We start from the raw sequence: 27918 nt of genomic DNA, 5'->3' as shown, positions 1-27918 counted from the left end.
GGCAAACATTCCCTGTTATCCACTCCCAGTTTCTGGCAATAGCCACTGATGGGCCGATCATCCATGAACTTATCTAATTCTTTTTAGACCCCCCCCCCCCACTATAGTTTTGGCCTTCACAGCATCCCCCCCGGCAATGAGTTCCACAGGCTAACTGTGCGTTGTGTGAAGAAGTACTTTCTTTTGTTTGTTTTAAACTTTCCACCTATTAATTTCATTGGGTGACCTCTGGTTCTTGTGTTATTTGAAGGAGTAAATAACACTTCCTTATTCACTTTCTCTGTTTCGCTCACGATTTTATAGACCTCTATCATATCCCCCCTTAGTTGTCTCTTTTCCAAACTCAGTAATCCCAATCTTTTTCATCTCTTCTCATATGGAAGATGTTCCATATCCTTAATCATTTTTGTTGCCCTTCTCCGTACCTTTTCCAATTTTAATATACATTTCTTGAGATGGGGTCATCAGAACTGCCCATAGCATTCAAGGTTTGGGCATACCAAGGCACATCCCCATTATTGTGGCTTCCTAGCTGCCAATAGCTCCCAGGACAGTGAGGCAGGAACTAGGAGGGAGAAAGATAAGGGAAGAGGGAGATGGAGCTATGTTTTATCTTTTTCACCTAAGTTTTATGGGACCAGATAGGGCCTGGGCAAAGTAGACTTGCACCCCTGACCCCACCCCACCTCTTTTCTCTCCTCCCATTCAATCTCAACTTCTTCCCCAGAAAACAGACCATGTAGAGAGGTCAAGTATTGTGCTGTGGAAGCAGCTTCCATGCAGAATTGGAGCAAATCCTTGTGCAGAAAGGATACCGCATGTTCAGATCTAGGGAGCATGATCTAGCCCAATGCTTGGTGCTTACATAGCAATCTTCATTCAGAGGCTGCTAAGCACCTTTACAAACTTTAAGGAATAGATCTCACAATATGCTGAGGTAGGTAAGTACTCCTTTTACTAATGGATGAAGTGGGCCACCCAGACGGCGAGTGACATGCCAAAGCTCACACCATGAGTCAGTGGCGAAAACCCAATCCATAAATGTTGACACCTAGTCCCTCTTGTTACAACAAATGACACTGCCAGATCCTGGATACCTATGTATTTTCCAGAATAGAAATAACTAAGTGCCTTTTCCATATCTTCCCAACACTTAGCTTGATTTCCAACGTCTACATACTAGTGTCGTATCTCATACAGAAAGGTAGAAATCTGAACAGCAGTTAATAATGCCTTATACTTTTTATCTTGAAAAAACCCTCTAATTTGCTTGCATCAAACATCATAAATTGTGTAACTGTCTACTGCATATCTCTATTGAGACCAGAACACAAGTTTGAAATAAGACAGATAATAATCATTTTCATCCTGCAGTAGCTGTCATATTAAATACGAATGAGGTGCAAAAGTAGTATTGAACACAAGAAAAACCTAATGCTAAAATAAGAAGGCTGGAATATAAACTGGCAAGAGACAGGTAATTCAAAGTTAAGGCTTTGACTTTTTATTTATGCTGTTAGGCCTTGATTCTGGTCTAGTTAACTTCAGTGAGAATATCACTGGGCACTTAAAACAGTTTTTAGGCTTTTTGGTTTGTGACACAACTGTACCAAAAAGTACTTTTAAGGCAACTATGTATTCTTCTGTCTGATATCTAGCAGTGAATGTATTTGGTTCAAAATAAAAAAGTAGCATATCAGGAATCATTTTTGTTAAATTAGTCAGTTGCAATCAGAGCCAATTTTCCATTTTTTTAAGGTAACCACCACGTACTATTCATCTGGATAGGCTAAACTCAAAAGGAATTTTCCTTTCAAATATGACAGGTTTCAGATCATGGTTATTAATCCAGAAAAATTCTGAGGAATGTAATACTATGTGCCTGGAAGGTCGAACAGGCAAAGGGATAGTGTAAACAATCTCCAAAAACAAAACAAGTACATCTATTTCATTTTAAAATACTTGGAGGAAGACAAAAACCCAAAAAGTCAATACAAATAAGAAAGAGAACGCATATTATATCAGTTTGCTAACTTTTTCCTATTTCCTTATGAACTAATTTATCATAGCAGAAGAAGATATTCAGTGAAAGATACCACATAGTCTGAAATGTTATTTTTAAACTTTCTTCTAGAACTATATTCTAAGAACAATATGACACTAGGTAATGCTCCGATAGGCCACTAGTACAATTCTTTGTTGGTTGAAATCACTTGGCCTACCCTACAGCCTCATGCCTCACTATGTACCCAACGCATGTGTTAATAACCTATTAATACAAGCCCTGTTGTATGGCATTGCTCAATTTATTTTTCTGCTGTCGCAGCGTCTATCAACTCGAAAGAATCTTTGATAGCTGCTGCTATCCGTCTGGACTCCCTGAGCAGTTGCTGAATGAGTGCTGCCCAGCTCATACTAGCATCCAAAGAGCAGATGGGATTTCCACTCCTGTCCCCCGTCTTCGACTGCCTCCAATCTCAGTGAATAGCTTGTCCAACAAAAATGTAACCAACTTACAATTTCCAGGAACACAATTCTGTTTCAGCTAAAATATTAGTCCAAACAGATATTTTTATAACTGTGAGCATAAATTGAAAGAGCTGGACTGCAGGAATGTCAGAAACCTGTAAGAGTAGGTAAATATTTTCTCACCACATCAGGTGCCTTCTGGATCTGTGTAGCAAGCTGGAGAGATTTGTTAGCTGACGAGAGCTGCTCCCTTAAGGTTTCTGCCTCTCTCTGAGCCACCTCTGCCCTCTGAAGGAAATGAAAAGGGGTGAAAAGAGAAAGTACATTCAGTTTAACAACTGACAATTATTACAAGAACATTCATCAATTCATGCCTGACTGACTATAATTGATTTTCCTAAACACTGAACCTAATAAATGTTAGGAAAAATACATAGAATGTGATGGATTTTTATTTTAAACAGTACAAGGAAGAAATAATTGAGCGATTATGACAGTAATTTAACGCTAGGAGCAAGGAATCCCCTGCTGATACTAATGCTGTGGCCCACTGAATTTCCCAGACTGAATAAATACAAGTGGAAATGGAGACTTTTTATTCAATTTCTTTCTATTCTTCTACACCAAGCAGATTTTATTGCAGGATTCCTCATGGGAATAATTCTCATGGGAAACACTGAATTAAAAGACATTCTGGCTATTCTCCCTAAAATATACAAATGCTGTGGGTTATCTTTCTTCAGCAATTATTTGCCAAAAAGTGAATTGTGAAGTTTTGTCCATTTCAGATGTTCTATTTATGTAACAATGTTTAACCCCTCCAAATCCAACAACTTTGCATAGATCGGATACCAGCTACTGACAATTTCAGCAATATCTGATAAGCTTTTGGGGGGGCAGGGACTGTCTTTTTGTTCTGTTTGTACAGTGCCTAGCACAACGGGGTCCTAACCATGATTGGGGCTCCCAGGAACTACTGCAATATAAATAATAATTAAAAAGATGAAAAAACCCATAGGTTTCAGGGGAAAGAATGTTCATACAGGAGTTTGGGTGGCAATTGGTGGATCACAGGTGACTTCAGAGGGCATGTGGGAGAAAAAGTGCTTTCTACCACCTGTTCTCAAGTTCCAATTAAGAAAAACAGCACAAAAAATCTAATTATTTTTTACAGCACACCCCGCTTTTGGCTTATTAGAAGTAAAAATGATTCTTATCCACCTTAACTATTACCTGCTCCATCCAGTCCCACCAATTAAAATATCACTCCTCTTCCAGTACAAAGCAACTACAATCATCTTTTATGCCCACTGCTCAGACCACATTGCTCCCTCTTCTGAATCCCTCAGCTGGTTCAGTCCTGCCTCCAGATAAAGCACATGATACTAACAATCACTCTAAAGACTGTGCAATGCTGCCCCTATCTACACTGCAAATCTTGTCTTTGTGATCCAACTTGTCCCCTTTACCATGCCAATGATTTTCTTCTCCTACTCTCACCTTCACGCTTTCTTCTACACATCCCTTTACACCTGGAACGATCTTCCTATTTCTGTGAAACATACTCCCTCCCCTCATCAATAAATCCCTCCTGCAAGGTCCACAAACTTTAACAAAAACAAAGCCTATATACAGAATACAGACTAACACGGCTGTTACTCAAAAAAAAGCCTATATCCATTTTCTTGGTGTCACCTGTATTTTTTGTCTGATCGTTGTCTGACTTTCAAATTATAAGTGACACTGAGCAGCAAATGTGTTTTAATTCAGATCTCATTCAGCATACTATCAGGAATTAAATATGTAATTTGTGATACTTTCTTGCAACATTTTGATGATTTTGCATAGGTTTCACAATAGTTGTTGTGAACAAATGTGGAATTGTACAAGTTCTAATAACTAGTACGAGACACTTAATCAGCGTACCGTATGTGTGATGCATGAAAAGATGCCTGAAGCAGTCTTTTTCTGGTAATACTATTCCTCACTAAAGGGAAACTAAACTGGTTTCCATAGGTGGATAAAGTTGGGAGGGAAAACTGGATTAGCAAATCTTATTGGGATAATTTATTTTCTCTCATTTACATTAGATGAATGTGAGAAAATATCAGAGGGGTAGCCGTGTTAGTCTGTATCCACAAAAACAATGAGGAGTCCAGTGGCACTTTAAAGACAAACAGATTTATTTAGGCATAAGCTTTCATGAGTAAAAAACCCCACTTCTTCAGATGCATGGAGTGAAAGTTACAGATACAGTCAGATATATTGGCACATGAACAGAAGGGAGTTACCTTACAAGTGGAGAATCAATGTTGACAAGGTCAATTCAGTCAGGGTGGATGTGGGCCACTCCCAATAATTGATGAGGTGGTGTCAATACCAAGAGAGGGAAAATTGCTTTTGTAGTGAACCAGCCACTCCCAGTCACTATTCAAGTCCAAATTAATAGTGTCAAGTTTGCAAATAAATTGTAGCTCTGCAGTTTCTCTTTGAAGTCTGTTTTTGAAATTTTTTTTTGTTGAAGGATGTCTACTTTTAAATCTGTTATTGAATGTCCAGGGAGATTGAAGTGTTCTCCTACTGGCTTTTGTATGTTACCATTCCTGATGTCTGATTTGTGTCCATTTTTACATAGAGAAGGATAAATAAATAAAAGGAAATTAAATAAATAATAAAAGTTTCCCTCTTTTGGTATTGACACCTCCTCATCAATTATTGGGAGTGGCCCACATCCACCCTGACTGAATTGGCCTTCTCAACACTGGTTCTCCACTTCTCCGTCTCTTCATGTGCCAATATATCTATGGCTGTATCTGTAATTTTCACTCCATGCATCTGAAGAAGTGGGGTTTTTTACTCATGAAAGCTTATGCCTAAATAAATCTGTTTGTCTTTAAGGTGCCACTGGACTCCTCATTGTTTCTGAGAGAAAATATTTATCTAATAATTGCTAAATAACTACTGCAAAACAGAACAAGTTACTACACTGTGTTGTTACTTCATCTAGTGTTGTATAAGTAATGGGTTTTGCACCCTTAAGCAATTCTGCTGATGGCTTCCATTCATAACAGCATTGTTTTGAGAATCTATTCACTCTGCATGCAAATAAACCACAGAGGATATTTCTAATAGATATTACATCTGCATATACTGTAAGCTGTCAGCTGCCCTTCCTTCCCACATAGTTTCCCTAGCCAATTTAGCACATCTGTTGTAATCTGGTGAATAATATTAAACAAGATTTCATACTATGCATTGCTATGAAAGAAATCAACAAACTTCAGACAACTCTGATTGGAAAATATGGAAAAATATGTTTTTTGTTTTTAAGACTATATGCTCTTCAGGTTAATGACTGTGGATGCCTCCGCATTTGAAAAGCACTTAGTAAACTTCTGGGTGCTCCTGCAATATAAATAATAAACTTACCATACAAAAAACTGTGGAAAAAGAACGTTAAGGTTGCAAAATCAAACACTCAAAAGTTGGAAATGCCACAATAAGGCTTCCTGTGCAATCTTAGTTGACCTCCCCTTGTGTATACGCATTATGATACAATCTTCAGTTGCATGATCATGCGCTCCCCCCCCCCCACCCAAAGGACCCATGCCTGAATCAGTGCACAGAAGGCATGGTGCTCAACAACTAAGCAGCTATTCAATACTTTATTTTATCCTTGTTGTTCAATGACTAGCCCTGTTACTTATTTACTGCTCAGTATTCAAACTCTGCTCTGAATAGTTATTCATTTCCTCATAGGTTTTTCTATGGCTTTTGTCACTATAATATCTGAATGCTTCACAAACAGTAATGTATCTTCACTCATCCCCTGAAAGAGGAATGGGTATTATCCCAATTTTATACATGGACAACTGAGGCACACAGAAATTAAAGTAAAAATTATTCACTAATTTTTGGTGCTCAATTTTGGACAACTAGAACCCGATTCTTCAGTTTACTTTACATTCTATAGCACAGGGGTGGCCAACCTGTGGCTCCGGAGCCACATGCAGCTTTTCAGAAGTTAATATGCGGCTCCTTGTACAGGCACCAACTCCAGGGCTGGAGCTACAGGTGCCAACTTTCCAATATGCCAGGGGGTGCTCACTGCTCAACCCCTGCCCCTACTCCACCCCTTCCTGCCCCCTCCCCTAAGCCTGCAGTGCCCTCGCTCCTCCCCCACCACCCCCGAGCCTCCTGGACGCCACGAAACAGCTGATCGGGGGGGTGCAGGGAGGGAGAGGGAGGCACTGATTGGTGGGGCTGCCGGGGGGCAGGAGGTGCTGGGAGCAAGGGGAGGGGCTGATGGGGCTGCTGACGTATTACTGTGGCTCTTTGGCAATGTACATTGCCCACCCCTGCTATTGCACATTGTAGGTTCATAGCACAGTTCCCACTGACTTCAGCTGCAGCGATGAGTACTCAACACTTCCGCAAATTAGACTTGAGGGTCTCAAGGTGGACACCAGGAAATGAGGAACACACAATTAGTGGCCACCTATGACAAGTTTGGCTTAAATGATTTGCCCACCACCACACTTCTCCTCTGGTAGAGGTTTGGATAAAATCCAATTCTCTAGGGGAGCATTCAACTGTCTTAACTACAAGACCACCCTTTCTCTTCCTGCAGTCCCCTGCCTCATTCACTATAAACCTTCCAACTTCTGCCACAAACGAAGCATGGGTCCTGCAGTCAACGGCCTCCTTCATTACACAACCCTGATTTCTCCATAGAACACCATCCTGTCCTCTGAATAAGGCACTTGTCCTGTGGAAAAGAGGAATATGTCCCAGTCTGCTACCCACCTTGACTCCCAATCCCTGTTTCCTTATCCATCCAGCCCAGTCTTTCCCTCCCTTCGTTGCTAGCTTCCATTTCCAGTCTCCAATCACAGTTTGCTCCATGCTTCCCCGACGCCAGTAGGGGGAACATCGAGAGCAAAGGAGAGTCTCTCTGCTATCAGTTCCGGTGCCCAGCACCAAAGCAGCCTATATCAACCAGAAGCAGAAATTGCAAGGAAAGTCCTGCTCAGCCTGCATCCCCAAGTTGGAGAGTACTCAGTATTGACAGAATCATCAGAGAATTTAGTTGCCAAACTATAACAAGTCTCAACTGAGGATGTACAAACTGAGATTTCTCAGAGGCTTAAACAGACCAAACTTGAAAATTTTTTTGCCACAGGAACAACGGATTGCACATCCTTGATACAAAGGACACCTGCCTTTGCCAAGTTTCAGGTCCCAGCTCCAAAGTATGGAGGCACTAGAGCTTCTTACCAAAACAGTTACAAGAATTTTAACATGGGAAAAACATTTTCCCGTATCTCATTCTCAGAAATGGCTGTGAAGTTTTTGCTGAAAGTTAGGGGAAAAAAATCAGCCTGAGCCAAACACCCAGCATGGGAAACTTCTGTCCAAACTGTTAAGTGTTTGGCAAAGTTCAAAACACGGCGTCTTTTAATGAGACGTGTCAGTTAAGTCAGTATAGATATCACTAACAGCTCTGCCTATACTAATTAAATCTATAGTAATAGATAGCTGTGCCTATTCGTGCTAAAGTGCCTGGCTTCTTTCTAAATATCTTAAATAAAAGACTGCCCACACCATCAGAAATGACCAGTGGAAGTCAGTCACACTGCTAACATTGAGAAAGACCATCCTCATTCTCCATGCATCCAATGAAACTGTATTTTTGGATACTTCAGTCATGAATCTTCTCTGTTCCATGTAGCTAATATTTTAGCACAGAATTCTCTCATTTCCTTTACTATAATATGTAAATACCATACTGCTTAGTAGTGAAGCCAATTAATAGGTCATGATCATTTGCCATGTGCATTTCATTTTTTAAAAAATGCGTGCAATGTATTTAGTATAACTTATTTTTGTAGCGCTTCATGACAGGATGAAGATCATGAACGGAGTAAAATGTTAATTTGATCAAAGACCAGAGGTATGATTGGAAAAATGGGATACTTTATTTAAAGATCTTTCCCCTCAGAGTTCTATCAGTTAAATTGTCCTTTCTTATATACATACAACACGTAGCAAACACTACTACAAACACTAAAGTGTAATGCATATTACCAGGAGTAGCTCTGTTGAAACTAATAGATCTAGTTATGGCCTGCTAGGGTCTGCAGTATAGGGCCCTCTGTTTGTAGACCATCCCACAGCAGCCATGTTCTTTTCGAGCATCTAGTTGACTAAGGCATATGAGTGGAATATGCTTCATTTTCCCCCCTAACTTTTCAACCATTTTGAAGCCTTAGTCTGCATCAAGTTTCACAGAAAAGGAGAGAGAGTTATCAGAATATCAGTGACATGAAAAACTCTCCAGGGCTTTGGCACCTATTTTTGCAGCATTGGAGAATTATATAAACAACATCAAACAGAAGAGCTTGGGTTGTCTTCAGTCTCGTCTTCAGGCTATTCAATTTTCCTTTTCTCACTGAAACACTGCCAGGTAAATGTGCTTCCAGTTGGAAGCCGAGCTTTTACAGGAGACTCCTAGACATCTATGAAAATAATATTAAACATACTTTCCAATTAGATAGCACTTTCCATGCAACAATCTCAGCACACGTTTCTTCTTCTGTGGATTCTCTGTTACTGGAGATTTGCATCTATGGTAGCGCATTCTCTACAATCTTCTGCTAATCCCGTTGTGGATAAATAGTCTTTTTGATCCACCCAGGATACCACACTGTCCATCCAATATCATCTTTCTCTGCCTTGTGTTCTTCTGTCAGTAATTTTCCTTTGCAGTGAATGAAAACATGCACTGCCCACTGAGCGCCTTAAAATGTGCCCTGAAAATCCAATCTTTCTTTTCATAAGATTTCTGACTAGTGTTTGCTGACCAATAATTTTCTGTTGGTTAGATATTTTCAGAATTCTTCTATAACATAATAATTTGAAGTACTGTAGCCCTGGTTTACACTACAAATTTATGTTGGTAGAACTATGTTGCTCAGGATTTTCTATACCCCTTAGCAACGTAGTTATACTGACCTAACCCCTGGTGTAGACAGCACCATGTCGATGGGAGGACTTCTGCACTGCAGAACTATAAGTACAGACAACCCTGTCATTTCTTATTCCTGCGTGTCTGAACGTCCACGTTTCACAGCTATAATTTAACACTTTATAAGTTTTTAAGAGTCAGAATTTAGTCTTCAGCGTTATGTCCCTTCTCTTTACAATTTACATGCTGCACTTTACAAAGGTGACTTTCATTATTTCTCTTTTACAGATGGTGAAATTGAGGCACAGGATCAAATGACTGGTGCAAACACCACCAGACCTCAACAGATGGTGTAAACCAGTGGTACCCAACTTTATTACATGGGAGGGCCAGATAAACCTAGGCACAATCTCGTGTGGGCCAGATTCTACATATTTTAATAAGATTTAAAGTCTCCTGTACTGATTTACCTTTTAAGTTCAGCTTGCTTTGTATGTATTTAGATAGGTTGTTTCTATGTGTAGTATTGTCTATTTACACACTCGTGTAAACTAAAATTATGTAAACACGATGATAAAACACTAATGAATTAGCCGTTACTATACTGTGTTGAAGGAGGCCGCAGGCCTTATGAAATGCTCTGATGGGCCATGATGGGCTGTAGGTTGGGCACCCTGGTGTAAATGATTTATGTTAGCTGCGGATCTAGCCATAGTGAGTTGAAGAGTCAGAAACAGAATCCAGATATTCTAACGTTAGCTGCATCAGCCTTGGTGCAGATGAAGGAATCGTGCTGAGTTAACAATACTATCTTCATGGTGAATAAAAACAGGAACACGTTGTCATCATTGTGGTTGCTACCATCAATTGTGGAACAAATTTTTTTTTTGTCCGATATCCATCCTTTGCATATATGCTGTTGTCAGTGTTGTTAACTGAACAAGGAGAAATATCACTCCATATATTGGTCTGATACATGCATATTTCCTAGCAATTGTGCTTAGTTGGAAATATAAATCTTTGACAATTTTCCAGCATGATCTGTTAGAGCTAGAAGGAGATTATACTCAATTAAAAAAACGGAAAACCGTTTCTGCCAAAATAATTTCATTTTCCTTATGCTTCTAGGAAAAGAAAAATTTTGTTTTTGCTTATACTTGCTATAGCAGACACAGTGGTTTTTACGTTTTAGTATTCTTTTGTTTCAACAATTTTTAATCATTAATTCTTCCTCTACTGATCTTAAAATCCAACAACACAATTCATTAAACGCATAGCACTAATGCAGTCTAGATCCTTTAACAAACTGCTATGTAATTCACCCGACACTCTGAAAAGAACATTTCCTCTTTTCTTGTTCCATTATGACAGAACTTTCTATAATCTGCAATTATCTCTACCCTACAAAACACATAAATGCGTGAAGGACGAATTCAGGAACTCTATCAGCATCATGAGGAGAAACAGGGAGACCAAAGAAAACATGCTGACCTTCCAAAGATACAACATAGCATAACATACTGTACAATAAAATATCTAAATTATATATTTCCGGTGTCTTCTGGATACATTCTGTAGGGGAAATAGTCTCTTATATTCTCCTGTCTCTTGCTTCACAGGAAACACTGTAAACATGACATTTCTCAATCTGAGCTTTTTTTTTTTTTTTAATCATGTTTGATTCTTCAAGGCATTACGCTGATATTATGTCAATGCCAATCAACTGGCACTTCCTTAATTTAGGTGTCCCTTTCTCATTTCTACAGGGGGAACACACTTTCAAACATCTTTACCAAGGAAGACTAAATTGTACCAGTTCACAACACACTTTTATTTTGTTTTTTTAATTTGGATACCCAATATTTGGTCATATAGATCTGCAAACTTTGGTAATGTGAAACCACAGGCGGATAAACTCAAGGGTCATCCGCAGCAGCTTGGAGTCAATACCAGTACCATCTTTTTCTTAAACATTCCATGAGAATTTCTGCTCTTACACCACAATGAATTATTGTTTTCAACAGAGGCCTCATTCTCATGGTCTACTGTCAGGCAACCCCAAGGATGCTGGAGAAAACAACAGCAGTAGAAAGAGAATTCATCTGCAAGAGTTTGTCATCACCCAATATTTGTGACTTGTTGCCACATACATTTATGGAGGGATGGAGAAAGAGGATGAGAGGCCTTCCACTGGCTGGCTGATGCACCGAGCAGAGCCAACAATAAATATTTATTTATAAAAAACATACATGCACCTGTGTTGCGTGGACACACTAACTATTATACATCCAGAAAAGTACAGTACAACCTTACAAATTTCATAGAAAAAAAAATCATAGTCTGTGAATCAAACAATAAGAATTCATATTCCAAGTCCCAAACTATGCTAAATTCATTTATTTGCCAAGTAAGGGCAATTTGTTTTAATTAATTATTTATTATCATAGTTCACAGCATGTCAGCAAATATGCAGTCACTGATGGTCTAAAATGAAACCTCAATAAAATGAGATTCCTCACTACAGCTCTATTAATTAAATCCTTATGGAAATGTCTGTAAAACATCTAGATTTTTTTGGTGAGAAACACTGGGTTTGTGGATTAGCAAACTGAAAAGTAGCAAAGTTCTGCTGTATTCAGATATACTTCCATTCTGCTCCTCTATTGATACCAATTAAAGTGTTCAGAAATAGAGCCTTAAGGTTTAACAGAGAAGCAAAAAATGAGATACATGCTCAGCTGACAGTTCTTTTGTTATCCTGCAACAGAAATGGTAGTGTTTTACTACAAAGGCAAATGCAGCAGGTCTCAATAGAATTCTTCTGACTCTAAACCAAGCGTTAAAATAAAGTTAAAATTTTAATGAACTATTAAGTTGTTCCCCCCAACAGAACCCTCGATACAGCAGCCAACTTTACTTATTGCTCCATCTTGTCTTTTTTACACTGGTTTATCCCTCTCACTACTCTAATGCTTTGCTTCATTCTCCATTATCACTATCTTTCCGCTTTTTCAGCATTGTTCCTCCATTTCAGGTCTGTGGCATCATTCACTGTTTATCAAACTACCCCTATAAAACTTTATACTCTAACTGCAGAACCCTGTCTCTATACAATATCCTTGGCAAGCCCTATTCCAGTCAGCATACCCCTCAAAAGGCTTGTCTTCACTGCAACAGGCAACGTAAGTTAGTACACTTGAGTTACCCCACTCCAGCTAGCCTAGCTTGGGTGCAGTGAAAGTGTCTGCTCTATAAAACATTCAAACTACATAACATGATTTGATTAGCAGGACAGAGTGAGAGGATTAGCATCTGATGAGTTGTTGGAAGCTCAAGCTGCTGGAAACTCACTCCATTACTAGCTCCAGCATCAGCAGCACTTGAGATTCAACTCACACCTCGATGCTCAAGCTTAAAGCACTATTTAACTCGAGTTTAGAGATTTTTGTGTGTGCATAGGAGTTGGGCAAAACTTGAATTATACCTGGAGCTAATAATGCAGTGAAGAGACATCCTAAATCTATGGTCACTGCCCTCTTTTTAAAGTATAACATACTCTTCTGACCTCAATGTACGAAGTCTGCTCTTGCCTTACCAGTAGTTTTTCTTTTCCCAAATTTTCCAATCACAAATCACTAACTTCAGTGTAATGCATTTATAAAGGGTCTACAATCCCTTCTGGGAGTTGATGAGGGCACTGGGAGCACAACCCATAGCACACTCCCCCTACCCCTGAGAATGCCCACTGCATGAATAGAATTGAAGTTTCATCTGATTGGAGGGCTGAAGAGAAACTGTATCGGAACTGAGAAGTTGGAGGAAGTGAAAGAATCACACAGCAACTTCACAACTGGCTTCTTGAGATCAGAAGGCAACACTATATTCTGCTTCAAAAACTCTAGAAGTTTTAACTTGCTGAGTTTTCAGAGCACTTTTTTCAGTGGGAGGGGTGAACCTGGCCCTAAGCAAATGAGAATGTACTCTTTGAATATCCTAAAGGTTAAATGAAGAGCAGATTCCCTTCCAACACCTGAGATCATGGATCTATGTCACTTCTACAAAGTGAAATACATCATCAGTTGCAACAGAGAAGGTAACAGCATTTCTCACTTGGCTGTAAAAGTTGTAGGTATGTCATTAAATAAAGCAAGAAAAGTACAGGATGTCTGAACTCAGGATTTGACAGCTAAGAGAAGAAGGAAACAATTTTCAAACATAAAAAATATGTGTTTGAAAATGAAAATATATTTACTATTTTAAGGGGAAAAATTCTGTTAATGATGTTTTTAATACCAAGACTTTGCTGTTCTTTGAATAAGTTTTCTGAACTACATTTCAGTTTGGACAATTCAAATATAAATACATTCTTTGTATACAGCAGCAGTCACCCAAATTGTGACGCATGTCCCCCTAGAGGGGTGCACAGGAACATTCTGGGGGGAGGGTGGTATCGGGGCAGGGCCTGGTCCAGCCCCAATGGGGGGCAGGGAGGGAGCATCACCCAAGCAGCTCTGCCCCCCCAACAGCTCTGCTCTGCCCCTCCCCATCCCCTCCACACCCCCAATCTGGCCCTGGCCCCGACTGAGGGAGACTTAAAGGAACTGGATTTTCAAAGGGCAAGTGTTTAGCAGTTTCTAATAAACATTCCCATTTTAATGTCTCTCATGCTGAGCACCCAAACATTGAGGCACACAAAATCACTAGTCACTTTTTGAAAATTTAAGCCTGAGAGTTTATCTATTGGCTTTCATCTATTTGATCAGGTTTGGAATGTGGTGATCAGTTGTTGCTCATTATTTTTAACAGGAGCTGATTTGCCTAATATGGTGTATTACAGATTCATTGCTGTGAATAAACTGCTTCAATTCCCCAAGTAGTCAACTAGAACAATAGAGAGATAAGGTGGATGAGGTAATATCTTTTATTGGACCAACTTCTGTCAGTGAGAAAAACAACAGAAGTTGGCCCAATAAAAGAGATTATCTTCCCCACTTTGTCTCTCGAATATCCTGGGACCAACACAGCTACACCACTACTGGAAAAACAACAGAGGTACATCTTGGATTAAGCTAGTCACCATCTATGGGCATGTCCCGTGTTGTGGCAAACACTGAGGCATTTAAAAAACAAAATGGGCTTAAAAAGCTAAAAAAGTAAATTTGCTTGTAAATAGCATCCATTACCATATATATTACTATCCATTACTATATATATATATATAGTATACTATATATATATAGAGAGAGAGAGAGAGAGAGTAATGGATAGTAATATATATGGTGATAGATAGATAGATAGATAGATAGATATAGCAGAAATAGAGCCATTACAGAGTTTCCCTCACTATATCTGCGGCTCGCACAGCCATGCAAAGTAATAAGCTTGGACTGCTAAACATGGATAGGGCACGAGACCACCAGAGAAGGGAACATTCCACAAGATAAATATCAAAATCAATGGAAGTTTTTAAAATTTTATGAGTAAAACTTGTTTTAAAATCCTACCTGATTTGCTCGTTCAAGGTCCGTCATGATCATCTCAATTTCATCAGCCCTGGAAAAAGAAAGAGCATAAGCACTGTTACTATATGGTGAAGAAGAGCCTCTAGGCTGTGTGTTTTCAGTCTATTGTGCAATTTTTAACATTCATATAGAAAAATACCAGATTGAAATAATATTTAAAAAGGATACAGTTAAGTCTGAAAGACCAAACTTTTGACCTATTAGCTCTATTTTGGATCTCACTTGTGCATACAGGTATGTACTTCCCTCTTACCCACTGTGCATGTAAGATCGCGAAAAAGAATTATGTTATCAATTTGCTGCTTTAGGGTCACTACCGTTATACATTTTATCTAAAAATACTTGGCTTGCAAACTTTAAGAAGTAAAACAAAACAATTTTACAGTACTTAGAACAGATTACTCAAAAGGTGAGATTTTTGGCCTCTGAATCATGAAAAAATTAAAAATACTGAAAGAAGATTAAGGTTGAAGGTGCTTCAGTTCCGCTGGGGTGTCTAAATATAATAGCATTCTCCAAATATCTGGTCATTTTACATTCTGTCCTGGAAGTGCTGCAATAGCTGGGCAAAGTGAAGGAAGTAAATAGAAAAGTTTCAAATTTACATCTGAATTTCCTAATTTTATGTTTTTGACCATATTTTAACATTTATAGCAATTTTCCTCTTTTTAAAATTTCATTTAAAATTTTCAAGAAATGAGACACCAGGAAGTTTAAATCTATATTTAATTTTTTTTTAAAGCATCAGACAGTATTGTTAGTTTAGAGTGAGGCCCGTAATACATTTTACAAAAATTGGTAAGTCTGTTAAAGGGTTACAGAAATATTAGTAGTTAAGGAAAAGCAGTCCAATCAAACAATTCATATACATGTACTGGGTGCTGGCTACCTTAGACAACTAGCTTTACACATGCAAACTCTTGCCCCTGCATGGAACCCCACTGATTTCAATGGGTCTCTGTCCACTTGGATGCAGTTGTAGGATCAGAGCCCTACAGGATGAGGATAAAAGTGGTCTCTATTTTATGCAAACATCTTTTTGGGGAGGTGGGGGTGGGGGGAGGTGTCCTGGTAACAGGATATCATCAGTGAAGGCTTTTAGAATCTGGGATTCCCTCCTTCTGCTGGTGCAAAACAGTCGGCATTTGTTTTCCTGCGGGCATGCAGTAAGGCCCATTTATTTGCTTGGGTCTGTGCTAGGAGAGGGGTTGCAATAATGCAATTGTTTTAAACTGTATCCCTTACTTCTAATATTCACAGGAGCGCCAAGAATTGCCTTTTGAGGTCTCCTTTGGATAATATAGAAAACAGACCAACATGTGTTTTGTGGTGCAATCTTTTTTCTCTTTTGGCATGAGCTGATGAACTGTTATACTGGGAAGAAGACATGTGCAAGATGTTCTGAATTACTAATATGCATTATTTACTGGAATATATATTTTCTCTTGGCACAAACATAGTTCCAAGTGTTTAGGTACCAATGACATGATGAACCTGGAGAGGTTATATGAGCTTGTGATTACTTTTATCCTTTATGCCAGTTTTGAAACAGAAATCTCTTTTTTTAGCATCAGGCCTGAAAAGTCTGTTCCCACTGCTAAACCATACATTAAAATGAAACTATTTTTAGGAAGGGATTTTCATATGGAAAACAGTGTCTCTTAACAAGATTAGTACCAGAACATTCAAATGATAAAATCAGGCACCTCCAGTGATGTATCAGGTGGAAGAGGTCAAGTTAAAGCACTGAAGAAACTGTTGTTTTATCTCACTTGAGAAAAAAAAATCTTTTTGGCTTTTAAAAGAAAACTTCAGTGTAATAAAAGAGATTTTTATTATTATAATTGTCATTCATTGCAAGCCAACAAGATTTCTGGCTCCAAACATAAGTAGAAGAAGACAGTCCCTGCCTACAAGATTACACTCTAATATAGACAGACATAACAGTTCAGACATATACAGAGCATGAAATGCCGGTATGAGTTGGAGGTGGTGTAAAAGTCCAGCACCAGTCATTTCTTAAAGACTTTTTTGAAGAAATGTATTTTAAGGAGGAGGGAAAGGTTGTCTGGTACATGGGAACAGGGAGAATATTCCAAACACAAGGAACATTGTGAGAGGGGGATACAAAACAGGGAGGCAGGAGACAAGCTTGGGACAAGAAAAGGGAGCGGAAGTAGAAAGAAGGGAAAACAGAGAGGTAAGCTGGAGCTGAATGCAGTGCCTGACAGGTGAAGACAAGGTGCTTGAACTTTTTTAGGACAATCACTGTATCTAATTACAAAGAAGTATAAATCCCAGTATTTTAAAGCAATAGCATATTTGGGACAGAATTTAAGAGACCTAACATAGCACTGTTGGGGACAGTCACGTACAAGAGGCTAAACAAGACCGCAGGACTCTAAAAATAGTGATTCAAGTTCTGTAATCTCACTGATTACAGTGGGAAGCGTTCACCTGTATCTAAGGGCAACTTCGTTGGTATATTCAGCTATATACCACCTGACTAATTTTGAGATGTACTTCTTTCTTCCTTTCACACAGGTATTTGTCCTACCTTGCTTTTCTACCTTGTAATACTTCTGTATAAATCTAATAAAAAGATGCAAACTTCCCAACAACTTCAAAATAAACATCTCTAGTGTAGCAATCTGAACACCCAGTGAGGCTGTGCTGTAACCACAATCATCATCTTTAAGGACAGTAATGAATTAAATTACTGTATGCTCTTTCCAAGAGCAAGTGTCAACAGCATTCAGAAGAACCTTCAAAAGGATTCATTCTTTTCATTTTAAAAGCTCAACTACCACATCAATAGCTGGCACTCTGACAGTGTAAAATCCCTCATTTCTGAAAGTCTCTAATAGCTATGTACATTGTTTGCTCAGCAACAGTATTTAATATAAAAAAAATTCAAGTTCTCTCACCTTTTTATGAGCTTATAAAAACAAGCTTTCATTTATTTATTACTTACAAGACACTGTGTAATGCTCAGCCTTCAAGGCAGTGGATAATTCCATTTTGGTCTAGAAAATAGCTCACTGAATCAGAACCACAAAGGTCATTCCAGTGCACTCTCTGTATGGGCTAGTTTCTGCCACGTTTGCTCACTTTGAGTAAACTCTTTCAACAGTTCCATTTATTTCAGTGGAACTATTCAACAAGCACCGTACTACTCAACCAACCTAAGGGGGGCAGAATCGGGTCCTATCGGTTTTAACTTAAAATCTGATAAACTTAAAAGAATATGATCAAGTTTAAATAACCATAAAAACTATGAATTGATCATAATCCTGGATCTGCAGATGGCTTCAAACAGCTCTAACAGAAGTGTGAACTGCCCTATTTATCTCAATGGGCTGTGAACTCTGTAAAAGAAAAACTATTTAACCTCAACATTATTAGTTATTTCACTGCTGACCATTTTAGAAGAAACATCCAACTCATGTGTGATCCTGGGATAAACAACTGCCTCACTCACCCTTCTACTGTCCCTAAATCTAGAGCGCACTGAAAATGAAAATGTGGGATCAGAATACAATCAATCTAATCAATCTTTTATGTCAATTTAATATTGACATAAAAAGGCAGGGATTACTGCTTTATCCATTGTTGTATTGAGTCAATTAAAAAAAACTTGTTTTTAAATTTAAATGAAGCTGCCACCGATTTCCACATAGCGTCACCAGAATGACACATAATGCAGAGAACTGCCACAGAACATAGGTGTATCTTACCACAAGCACACAAGGTTTTAACTGTACTCTAGGTGTGTGCAACTTCTACATGTGATCCCGGAATCTTTTTGCTGCACCGACTGTATGGGCTGTGCAACACCCTGTAACTCATAAGAACAGCCATACTGGGTAAGACCAAAGGACCATCTAGCCCAGTACCCTGTCTTCTGACAGCGGCCAATGCCAGGTGCTTCAGAGGGAATGAACAGAACAGGTAATCATCAAATGATCCATCCCCTGTCGTCCAGTCCCAGCTTCTGGCAAACTGAGGCTAGGGATACCATCCCTGCCCATCCTGGCTAATAGCCATTGATGGACCTATCCTCCATGAACTTATCTAGTTCTTTTTTGAACCCTGTTATAGTCTTGGCCTTCACAACATCCTCTGGCAAGGAGTTCCACATGCTGACTGTGCGTTGTGTGAAAAAATACTTTCTTTTGTTTGTTTTAAACCTGCTGCCTATTAATTTCATTTGGTGACCCCTAGCTCGCGTGTTATGAGAAGGAGTAAATAACACTTCCTTATTTACTTTCTCCACACCAGTCATGCTTTTATACACCTCTATCATATTCCCCCTTAGTCACCTCTTTTCCAAGCTGAAAAAGTCCCAGTCTTATTAATCTCTCTTCATACAGAAGACATTCCAAACCCCTAATCATTTTCGTTGCCCTTTTTTGAATTCCTATATATCTTTTTTGAGATGGGGCGACCACATCTGCATGCAGTATTCAAGGTGTGGGCCTACTATGGATTTATATAGAGACAGTATGATATTTTCTGTCTTATCTATCCCTTTCTTGATGATTCCCAACATTCTGTTCATTTTTTTGACTGCTGCTGCACATTGAGAGAATGTTTTCAGAGAATTATCCATGACATAACAGCTAATTTAGACCCCATCATTTTATATGTATAGTTAGGATCATGTTTTCTAGTGTGCATTACTTTGCATTTATCAACATTTAATTTCATCAGACAATTTGTTGCCCAGTCACCCAGTTTTGTGAGGTCCTTTTGTAGCTCTTCACTGTATGCTTGGGACTTAACTATCTTGAGTAGTTTTCTATCATTTGCAAATTTTTGCCATCTCACTGTTTACCCCTTTTTTCCAGATCATTTATGAATATGTTGAATAAGACTGGTCCCAGTACAGACCCCTGGGGGACACCACAGAATCACAGAATATCAGGGTTGGAAGGGACCTCAGGAGGTCATCTAGTCCAACCCTCTGCTCAAAGCAGGACCAATCCCCAACTAAATCATCCCAGCCACGGCTTTGTCAAGCCTGACCTTAAAAATATCTAAAGGAGGAGATTCCACCACCTCCCTAGGTAACACATTCCAGTGTTTCACCACCTTCCTAGTGAAAAAGTTTTTCCTAATATCCAACCTAAACCTCTCCCACTGCAACTTGAGACCACTACTCCTTGTTCTGTCATCAGCTACCACTGAACAGTCTAGATCCATCCTCTTTGGAACCCCCTTTCAGGTAGTTGAAAGCAGCTATCAAATCCCCCCTCAACCTTCTCTTCCGCAAACTAAACAATCCCAGTTCCCTCAGCCTCTCCTCATAAGTCATGTGTTCCAGTCCCCTAATCATTTTTGTTGCCCTCCGCTGGACTCTTTCCAATTTTTCCACATCCTTCTTCTAGTGTGGGGCCCAAAACAGGACACAGTACTCCAGATGAGGCCTCGCCAATGTCAAATAGAGGGGAACGATCACGTCCCTCGATCTGCTGGCAAAACCCCTACTTATACATCCCAAAATGCCACTAGCCTTCTTGGCAACAAGGGCACACTGTTGACTCATATCCAGCTTCTCATTCACTGTAACCCCTAGGTCCTTTTATGCAGAACTGCTGACGAGCAATCCACACCATCCTCCAGATCATTTATGAAGATATTGAACAAAACAGGCCCCAGGACCAACCCTTGGGGCACTCCACTTGATACTGGCTGCCAACTAGACAGGGAGCCATTGATCACTACCTGTTGAGCCAGACGATCTAGCCAGCTTTCTATCCACCTTATAGTCCATTCATCCAGCCCATACTTCTTTAACTTGCTGGCAAGAATACTGTGGGAGACCGTGTCAAAAGCTTTGCTAAAGTCAAGGAACAACACGTCCACCGCTTTCCCCTCATCCACAGAGCCAGTTATCTCGTCATAGAAGCCAATTAGATTAGTCAGGCATGACTTGCCCTTGGTGAATCCATGCTGACTGTTCCTGATCACTTTCCTCGCCTCTAAGTGCTTCAGAATTGATTCCTTGAGGACCTGCTCCATGATTTTTCCAGGGACTGAGGTGAGGCTGACTGGCCTGTAGTTCCCAGGATCCTCCTGCTTCCATTTTTTAAAGATGGGCACTACATTAGTCTTTTTCCAGTCATCCAGGACTTCCCCCGATTGCCATGGTTTTCAAAGATAATGGCCAATGGCTCTGCAATCACATCCGCCAACTCCTTTAGCACTCTCGGATGCAGCGCATTCGGCCCCATGGACTTGTGCTCATCCAGCTTTTCTAAATAGTCCCGAACCACTTCTTTCTCCACAGAGGGCTGGTCACCTCCTCCCCATGCTGTGCTGCCCAGTGCAGTAGTCTGGGAGCTGACCTTGTTCGTGAAGACAGAGGCAAAAAAAGCATTGAGTACATTAGCTTTTTCCACATCCTCTGTCACTACGTTGCCTCCCTCATTCAGTAAGGGGCCCACACTTTCCTTGACTTTCTTCTTGTTGCTAACATACCTGAAGAAACCCTTCTTGTTACTCTTAACATCTCCTGCTAGCTGCAACTCCAGGTGTGATTTGGCCTTCCTGATTTCACTCCTGCATGCCCGAGCAATATTTTTATACTCTTCCCTGGTCATTTGTCCAATCTTCCACTTCTTGTAAGCTTCTTTTTTGTGTTTAAGATCAGCAAGGATTTCACTGTTAAGCCAAGCTGGTCACCTGCCATATTTACTATTCTTTCTACACATCGGGATGGTTTGTCCCTGTAACCTCAATAAGGATTCTTTAAAATAGAGCCAGCTCTCCTAGACTCCTTTCCCCCTCATGTTATTCTCCCACTATTTATCTTTCTCCATTCTGAAAACTGACCATTTATTCCTACCCTGTGTTTCCTATCTTTTAACCGTTATCAATCCATGAGAGGACCTTCCCGCTCATCCCATGACAGTTTATTTTGCTTAAGAGGATTTTAGTGACGGATCTTGTCCAAGGTTTTCTGCCCCATGGCAGTCAAGATGGAGCCCAGAGCCTTGCGGAGTCTGTAGACTGCAGGTCTGCCAGCAGAACCTTACAGCAGCTTTGATGAACCCACCTCAGGGTGGGGCTGATCTTGGAGCAGCTGCATACCCAGTGTCTCAGATGGGCTCGTACTCGGGCAGCCAGCCCCTCCCGCTACACTCTACTTTTAGTACGTGAACTCACATGGGTGTGCCTCCTCCTCCTTGAGCAGAGATTTGCACGTCCGCTGGCAGCGCAGATGGACCAGCTGTAACTGGCCCCAGGCCACCCCTGTCCTAACTGCTGGACTAGACTTGGAGTTTGTGCTGGAGCAGCTACATCAGCTGCTGAAAGAGGAGCTATTCCCTGTCCTTAGCAGCTGGTAGCTAGGGCTGGAGAGGGCTCCTGGAGGGTCCCTGCACCATGCAGGCTGCAGCTCCCCCAGGTCTGCCTTTCCCAGCATGCTCTCCTTGCCCCTAAGGTACAGTATATCCACTGGATCCCCCTTCTCCACATGCTTGTTGACCCCCTTAAAGAATTCTAGTAGATTCCTGAGGCATGATTTCCCTTTACAAAAACCACGTTGACTTTTCTCCAACAAATGATGTTCATCTATGTGTCTGACAACGCTTGAGCCCGTAAAGTGAGGGTATAAAAGGTAGAGAAGCCCCAATTGCCTCAACTTCTTCACTAACAAATCCAGGTAAGGACTCCATAACACTGGGAAGGAGGACGGGTTGAGAGAGCCATAGGGACAAAAGCATCTTGAATAACCCCAGTTACTGTAAAGTAAGTAACCTCTCTAAGCATTTGCCCACTGAGAGCAGCTAGAAGTTATCCCACAAGGACATGGGTGACTGGAGTCCCTATCTAAATGACTGTAGAACAGCCCTACTAAGTTGTGCATCTGATCTAGAAGCTGAGCCAATGGTCTGAACTTCTGGTAGTTGTTCTGCAGATTTCAAGAATAGGGACTCCCTTAAACAAGTTACTCACATTGAATGTGAACTAACCTGAGAGGGAATGGATAGTTTATTCAAAGAGCAGGACATTTTAATGCAGTTTATAACCCATTTGGACACACTTTTTGAGGTAACAGACTTAGATTTATAAAAGATCATGAAAAGCTGAGATGATTGCAGAAAGGCTTTGTCCTGGAAAGGTAAAAGGAAAAAAGACATAGCCCTAAGAATATCTAGTGTGTGGAGCATGGATTCTTCAACAGTGTAATGAGTATTTAGGAAAAAATACCAGTAGGTGAATAAATTGGTTTATAGGAAAATCAAGCAATTTTTGGTAGAAATTTCAGATGAGCTGTGAGAGTTACTTGGTCCTTATGAAATATTGTATTCGGCTGTTCAACCATTAATGCTTGATTTTTGTCCCCTCTACAAGCCAAGATGATGGGGACTCAGATGACCATTTTATCAGGAAGGGGATACACAGGCTGAGAAGGAGAGTCTTTCAAAGCAGCAAGTATCCCATTCAAGTCCCAGATAGGGAATGGCTCCCTCATTGGTAGAAACACATTAATCATGTTTTTAGAAAATTTAGAAACAGTGGGATGGGGAAAAAATTGGATGATCGTCAACAGGTGGATAGTATGCTGATACAGTGGCTAAATGTTCTCCAACCAAGCTAACCAAAAGCCACACATTCCAATGACAATACGTAGCCCAAAATAGAAGAAACCAAGAGTTGAACATGATTCTGAATAGACTACAAAGGGAAGACCTCTTGCAGAGATGATGAATGGGATCTATTCATAAAATAAAGTCAGCAAGATTCTATGCTGTTAAATGCATGGACTCTGAGTCTGGGGGCAGCATCAGGCCTTGGCTCTGTCAGATGATGTCCAGTAGGTTCAAAAAGAGGAAGAGGGGGACTGATCAACTGATGCATTAGATAGGAATACCAGAACTGACATGCCCAGGCTGCAGCTATCAATATCACCTGAGTTTTGTCCTGGAATGCCTTCATTAGAACCCTTGGAATTAAGGAACTAAAGGAGGGTTGTGGGGGAGACAAACCAGGTTATTTTAGCAGCAGAGTGTCTCAGAGATCTCACGCTTACTCCTGCCCAGGAGCAGTCCCATGGCAGTGAGAAGGAAAGGAGTGGCAGCGGGGCTGTTCTGCCTTTTATACCCTAGCTGCAAGGGATGCGAGGGTGTACAGGGTACATGCACAGCCCCACCAGACAATGATGGTTAAAAGACTCCAGGTTCTCTCACACACACTGGGATCTGCATGGACAAATGTTCAAAGAAGAACTGAAGTGTTAAATGACTGCTCAGCAATGCACCACAATTCACCCCTCATTTACATAACCATCACATTAAAGCTGTATAGCATTAATCATTAAAACAGATCTCAGACAATAAATCTACTGTTTCCAACTATAAATTGAGAGGGCTTCTTAAATCATCATCTTTCGCTAATTTAATAATGCTGCAGAATTTAAATATCGGCAACTTTCCTTCTCCCTCATTTAAACACAAAACATATCAAAATTATAGAATTACTCTTGGCTTGGCCATGAGCAGCCCAATATAGGGTCAATTTTCTATGTTCAATAAAGCAACAGCATGTAAAAAGCAACTAAAATGCAAGATATACTCAAGCATGTGAGCCACAGAGAAATCAAAGACTGCCTGCAACTGTCATTCAAGGCTCAGTCATCTTCATACAGGAAAAATGAAACATCTGTGCCCCAGAAAATTAAGTTATATATTGCATAATTCATTTGGTGTCTGCCATTGGAGCCAATTTATTGTTCCAGTGATAAACATGTTTGATTATTTTTGTTTTGTTTTCCATTGCCTCAGTGGTCTTCCTGTTTATCTAACCATCCTACAACACATAACAATGTAGATAGCAATTATACAAAACAGGGTTATAGTCTGCTGGTAAGATGTGGGAAATCATCAGTCTTGTTAAACACATTAACATAGCACCAGTATTAAATATTATAGCCAATGAAATTTTATTCCGTTTGATTCTTTTGGGTCCATTCTATAGTTATATCTGAAAGTGCTGTCATTGCATCCTAAGCATACAAGCATCAGCAATTGACCACCTTTTTATCCTCTGGTTGCTTCCCCCTCATCTGATTTAAGTACTTCAATATCTCCTATATTAACTCCTCCCCTTGTCAGTATACTCATCATCTCACCTCTGCTCTGAAACACATTACTTACTCCTTTACAAGAAGTTTCCATTCATCCTTGGTAACCTGAGCTATTCGCTCCCTCACACCCCATTAACAGGATATATATGTTCTGTATGTACATATACACAATAGAGTACCTTATGATTATCCTAGCTGTACAGCCACCGACGAGTTTCTTGCAGAACAGAATGCTATGACCAGCCAGAGTGCCAGCCAAAAAGCATATCTTTCCCCATGAGTCAGGGAGCGGAGAAACGGCTCTCTTTGTAGAAAACAATGAAGATTTCTTTTTAATTGCAGTACTGGGTTTCTAGATAGCACTATTTGATAAATTTCATATACAATAGGTACTTAATACTATAAGCAAATTCCCATCACTGATAGGGATCTTGCTTCAGGATCATAGAGATAGAAAGGGTTTATCAGATTGAGATCATCTATCTTGTAAATATAGGATACAGTCTTCCAGTAGGATGACATATCTGGTTACACTGATACCATATTGAATTGACTAAGGTGATTTACCAAGTAATTGTCCAAGATAACTTTAGCTTTATTATGTTCATAACACCTTCTTACATAAGGTGACATAAACCAATTTATTTTGGGACATCACATTTCCTGACTGCCTGTTTGATTTTTTTTTTTTTTTTAATAAATATGTATTTTGGTTAAAAAGTACAGTGAAATAGAAATGCCAATAAAACTCATAAAAGAAACCTTTGGAGTTAAGGGATTCCTTTGAAAACAAACTATTTAAAATTCATTTCAATAAAAAATACCGAAAAAAGGATTAATCAAATTTAGTAACTAGTCAATATTTACAGATAAGGCAGTTTACAAGTGTTGAAGGCAAAGTTTAAAAACTTATCCAGTCTGTAGGACTTTGCACTGTTAAAAGTTTAACTTTGCACAAGTTAAAAACGACACTCTACTTAAAATCTTTTCCAGTTCAAAACATGAGATAAAACAGTTTCGGGTTCTACACCTATCAATTCCCAATTTCTAACTGTTTTTCATCCCCAGATTCCAGTAAGAAAAATCTGTACAAACAAGACGAGAAACTGACTGGCTACAGAAGAGAGGAGAGTGACTAACTATGCAAAAATGTTGTCAAATGCACAAAATACACAAATTGAAAGAATTAAGAAAAATTACTTTCTCCAATATTTCAGTTACAGTAATCTTAACTATTCCTTGTAACAATAGTAGGTAAAAAAATATCCAGTTGGAAAGGCTGCTCTTTCAAAATACAGTTATGTTAGACAGTATTATTTGACTAAAAACATGAATCATATTTTAAAAATAAAGTAGCTATATTCCCAGAAATTAGCAATTTCTGTAAACTGATTTTATTTATTGTCAGTTGCTCTAGATGTCAATTCATTTACTATAACTTCCTGCTTAGAATTTACATCACTTTTGAAAAATTTACAAAAATTGTCTTTTGCTTGGTCAATATAGACTTGACCGAGCAAACATTTTGCTGGCTCAGGGTCAAGGGATCCAAGTACCTTGCTGGATTGATTGCTATGTCTTTAATATACAGTGACAAATTATTAAACTCCCATTGCCTCTAATGGGGCCAGGATTTCCCCCAGGATGTTCTGATCATGTATGGGGTTAGAAAATTTTTGGCAGAACATAGTGAATCCTATTTAAATAGTAACTTATTTGCTGATACCTCTATATCCAGCCTTTGGTATTTTGCATAGAGGTAATAATTTTATCATCCATAAGTGTAAGAATAAATGTGTTCATTTTGTGCTATGGATGGACAAATGTAAAATTGCTCTTCTGTGGAATTCCAACACATTGCCTGAAGTGAGACCTAGAACAGCTGAAATGGCATGTTTACTTTTGCTTTAAAAATATACAAAGCATAAAAATATCCATTGACGTGGCAACCCTTAATTGATTCTGTAATTTGAGCAAGTTATTTTATCACCGTTTCTTCAAACTTATAAAAAAATGGAGGATATTGGTTTGGGGAAACATAGTGCTTAGAATAATTTTACTTATTTTTATTGAGTCATAATAGATCAGTTATCCAAAATAAGTGACTTTAATTGGAAATGTTAAATACCACTCCTTTTACTGTAACACCAAGAACATGTAAAGGACAAGAAGTAACAGTTATAAAATCTTTGATACTTAGTTGATAAGCAACAGTTGTTACAAATTAAGGCTGTGATCTTATTCACATACTTAATTTTGCACACTGTTGTTAATCACATTAAAGTCATTGGGACTCCTTGAGGACATAAAGCTAAACACATATATAAATCCGCAGAATCAGGGCCTAAGGTACGTTCGGCAGAAGAATGTCAATATTCTCAAATATTATAATCTCAGTATGAATTCTCTTTCCTCCTCAGGACGGGTCTACTCTGAAAAGTTATATTGGCTTAGCTACATCTCAGGTGTGTGAAAATCCCACCCAAGTGACATAGGTAAGACAACCTGACTCCTGGTGTAGATGGCACTAGGATGACAGAATTCTTCCATCAACCTAGCTACTGCCTCTTGGGAGGTGGATTACCTACAGTGATGGGAAAACCCTTCTGTTGCTGTAGTCAGTGTCTACACTGAAGCACTACAGCAGCACAGTTGCACTGTTGCAGTGTTTGAAGTGTAGACGTAGCCTTAATTAAATGAATGTCAGTGTCTGATATTTCTGTACATTTTGTTTTCTTTAATATAAAAATAACTGTAGAAAAAACAAACTACACATGATTTTTTACTATAGCAACAGAGTGGATTAAAAAAATCTACCTTTAGAAACTGATTTTCAGTGGTACTGAACACTGACATCTCCCATTAGC

General features: G+C 39.4%; 1 protein-coding gene across 4 annotated transcripts in view; it reads right to left on the bottom strand.

Moving 5' to 3' along the window:
* CUX1 (cut like homeobox 1) overlaps nucleotides 1-27918 on the bottom strand; it is a 399694-nt gene that overhangs the window by 129347 nt on the left and 242429 nt on the right. For all 4 annotated transcript variants that reach the window (XM_074975052.1, XM_074975049.1, XM_074975051.1 and 1 more), the window contains exons 9-10: nucleotides 14941-14989; nucleotides 2653-2757 (exon numbers count right to left, since the gene is read on the bottom strand). In XM_074975052.1, coding sequence (XP_074831153.1) covers nucleotides 2653-2757; nucleotides 14941-14989 — 154 coding nt within the window. The remainder of the gene's footprint in view (nucleotides 1-2652; nucleotides 2758-14940; nucleotides 14990-27918) is intronic.

The sequence above is a fragment of the Natator depressus genome, chromosome 17, assembly GCF_965152275.1.
Source record: "Natator depressus isolate rNatDep1 chromosome 17, rNatDep2.hap1, whole genome shotgun sequence".
Taxonomy (NCBI): domain Eukaryota; kingdom Metazoa; phylum Chordata; order Testudines; family Cheloniidae; genus Natator; species Natator depressus.
This window is presented reverse-complemented; position numbering and strand designations above follow the sequence as displayed.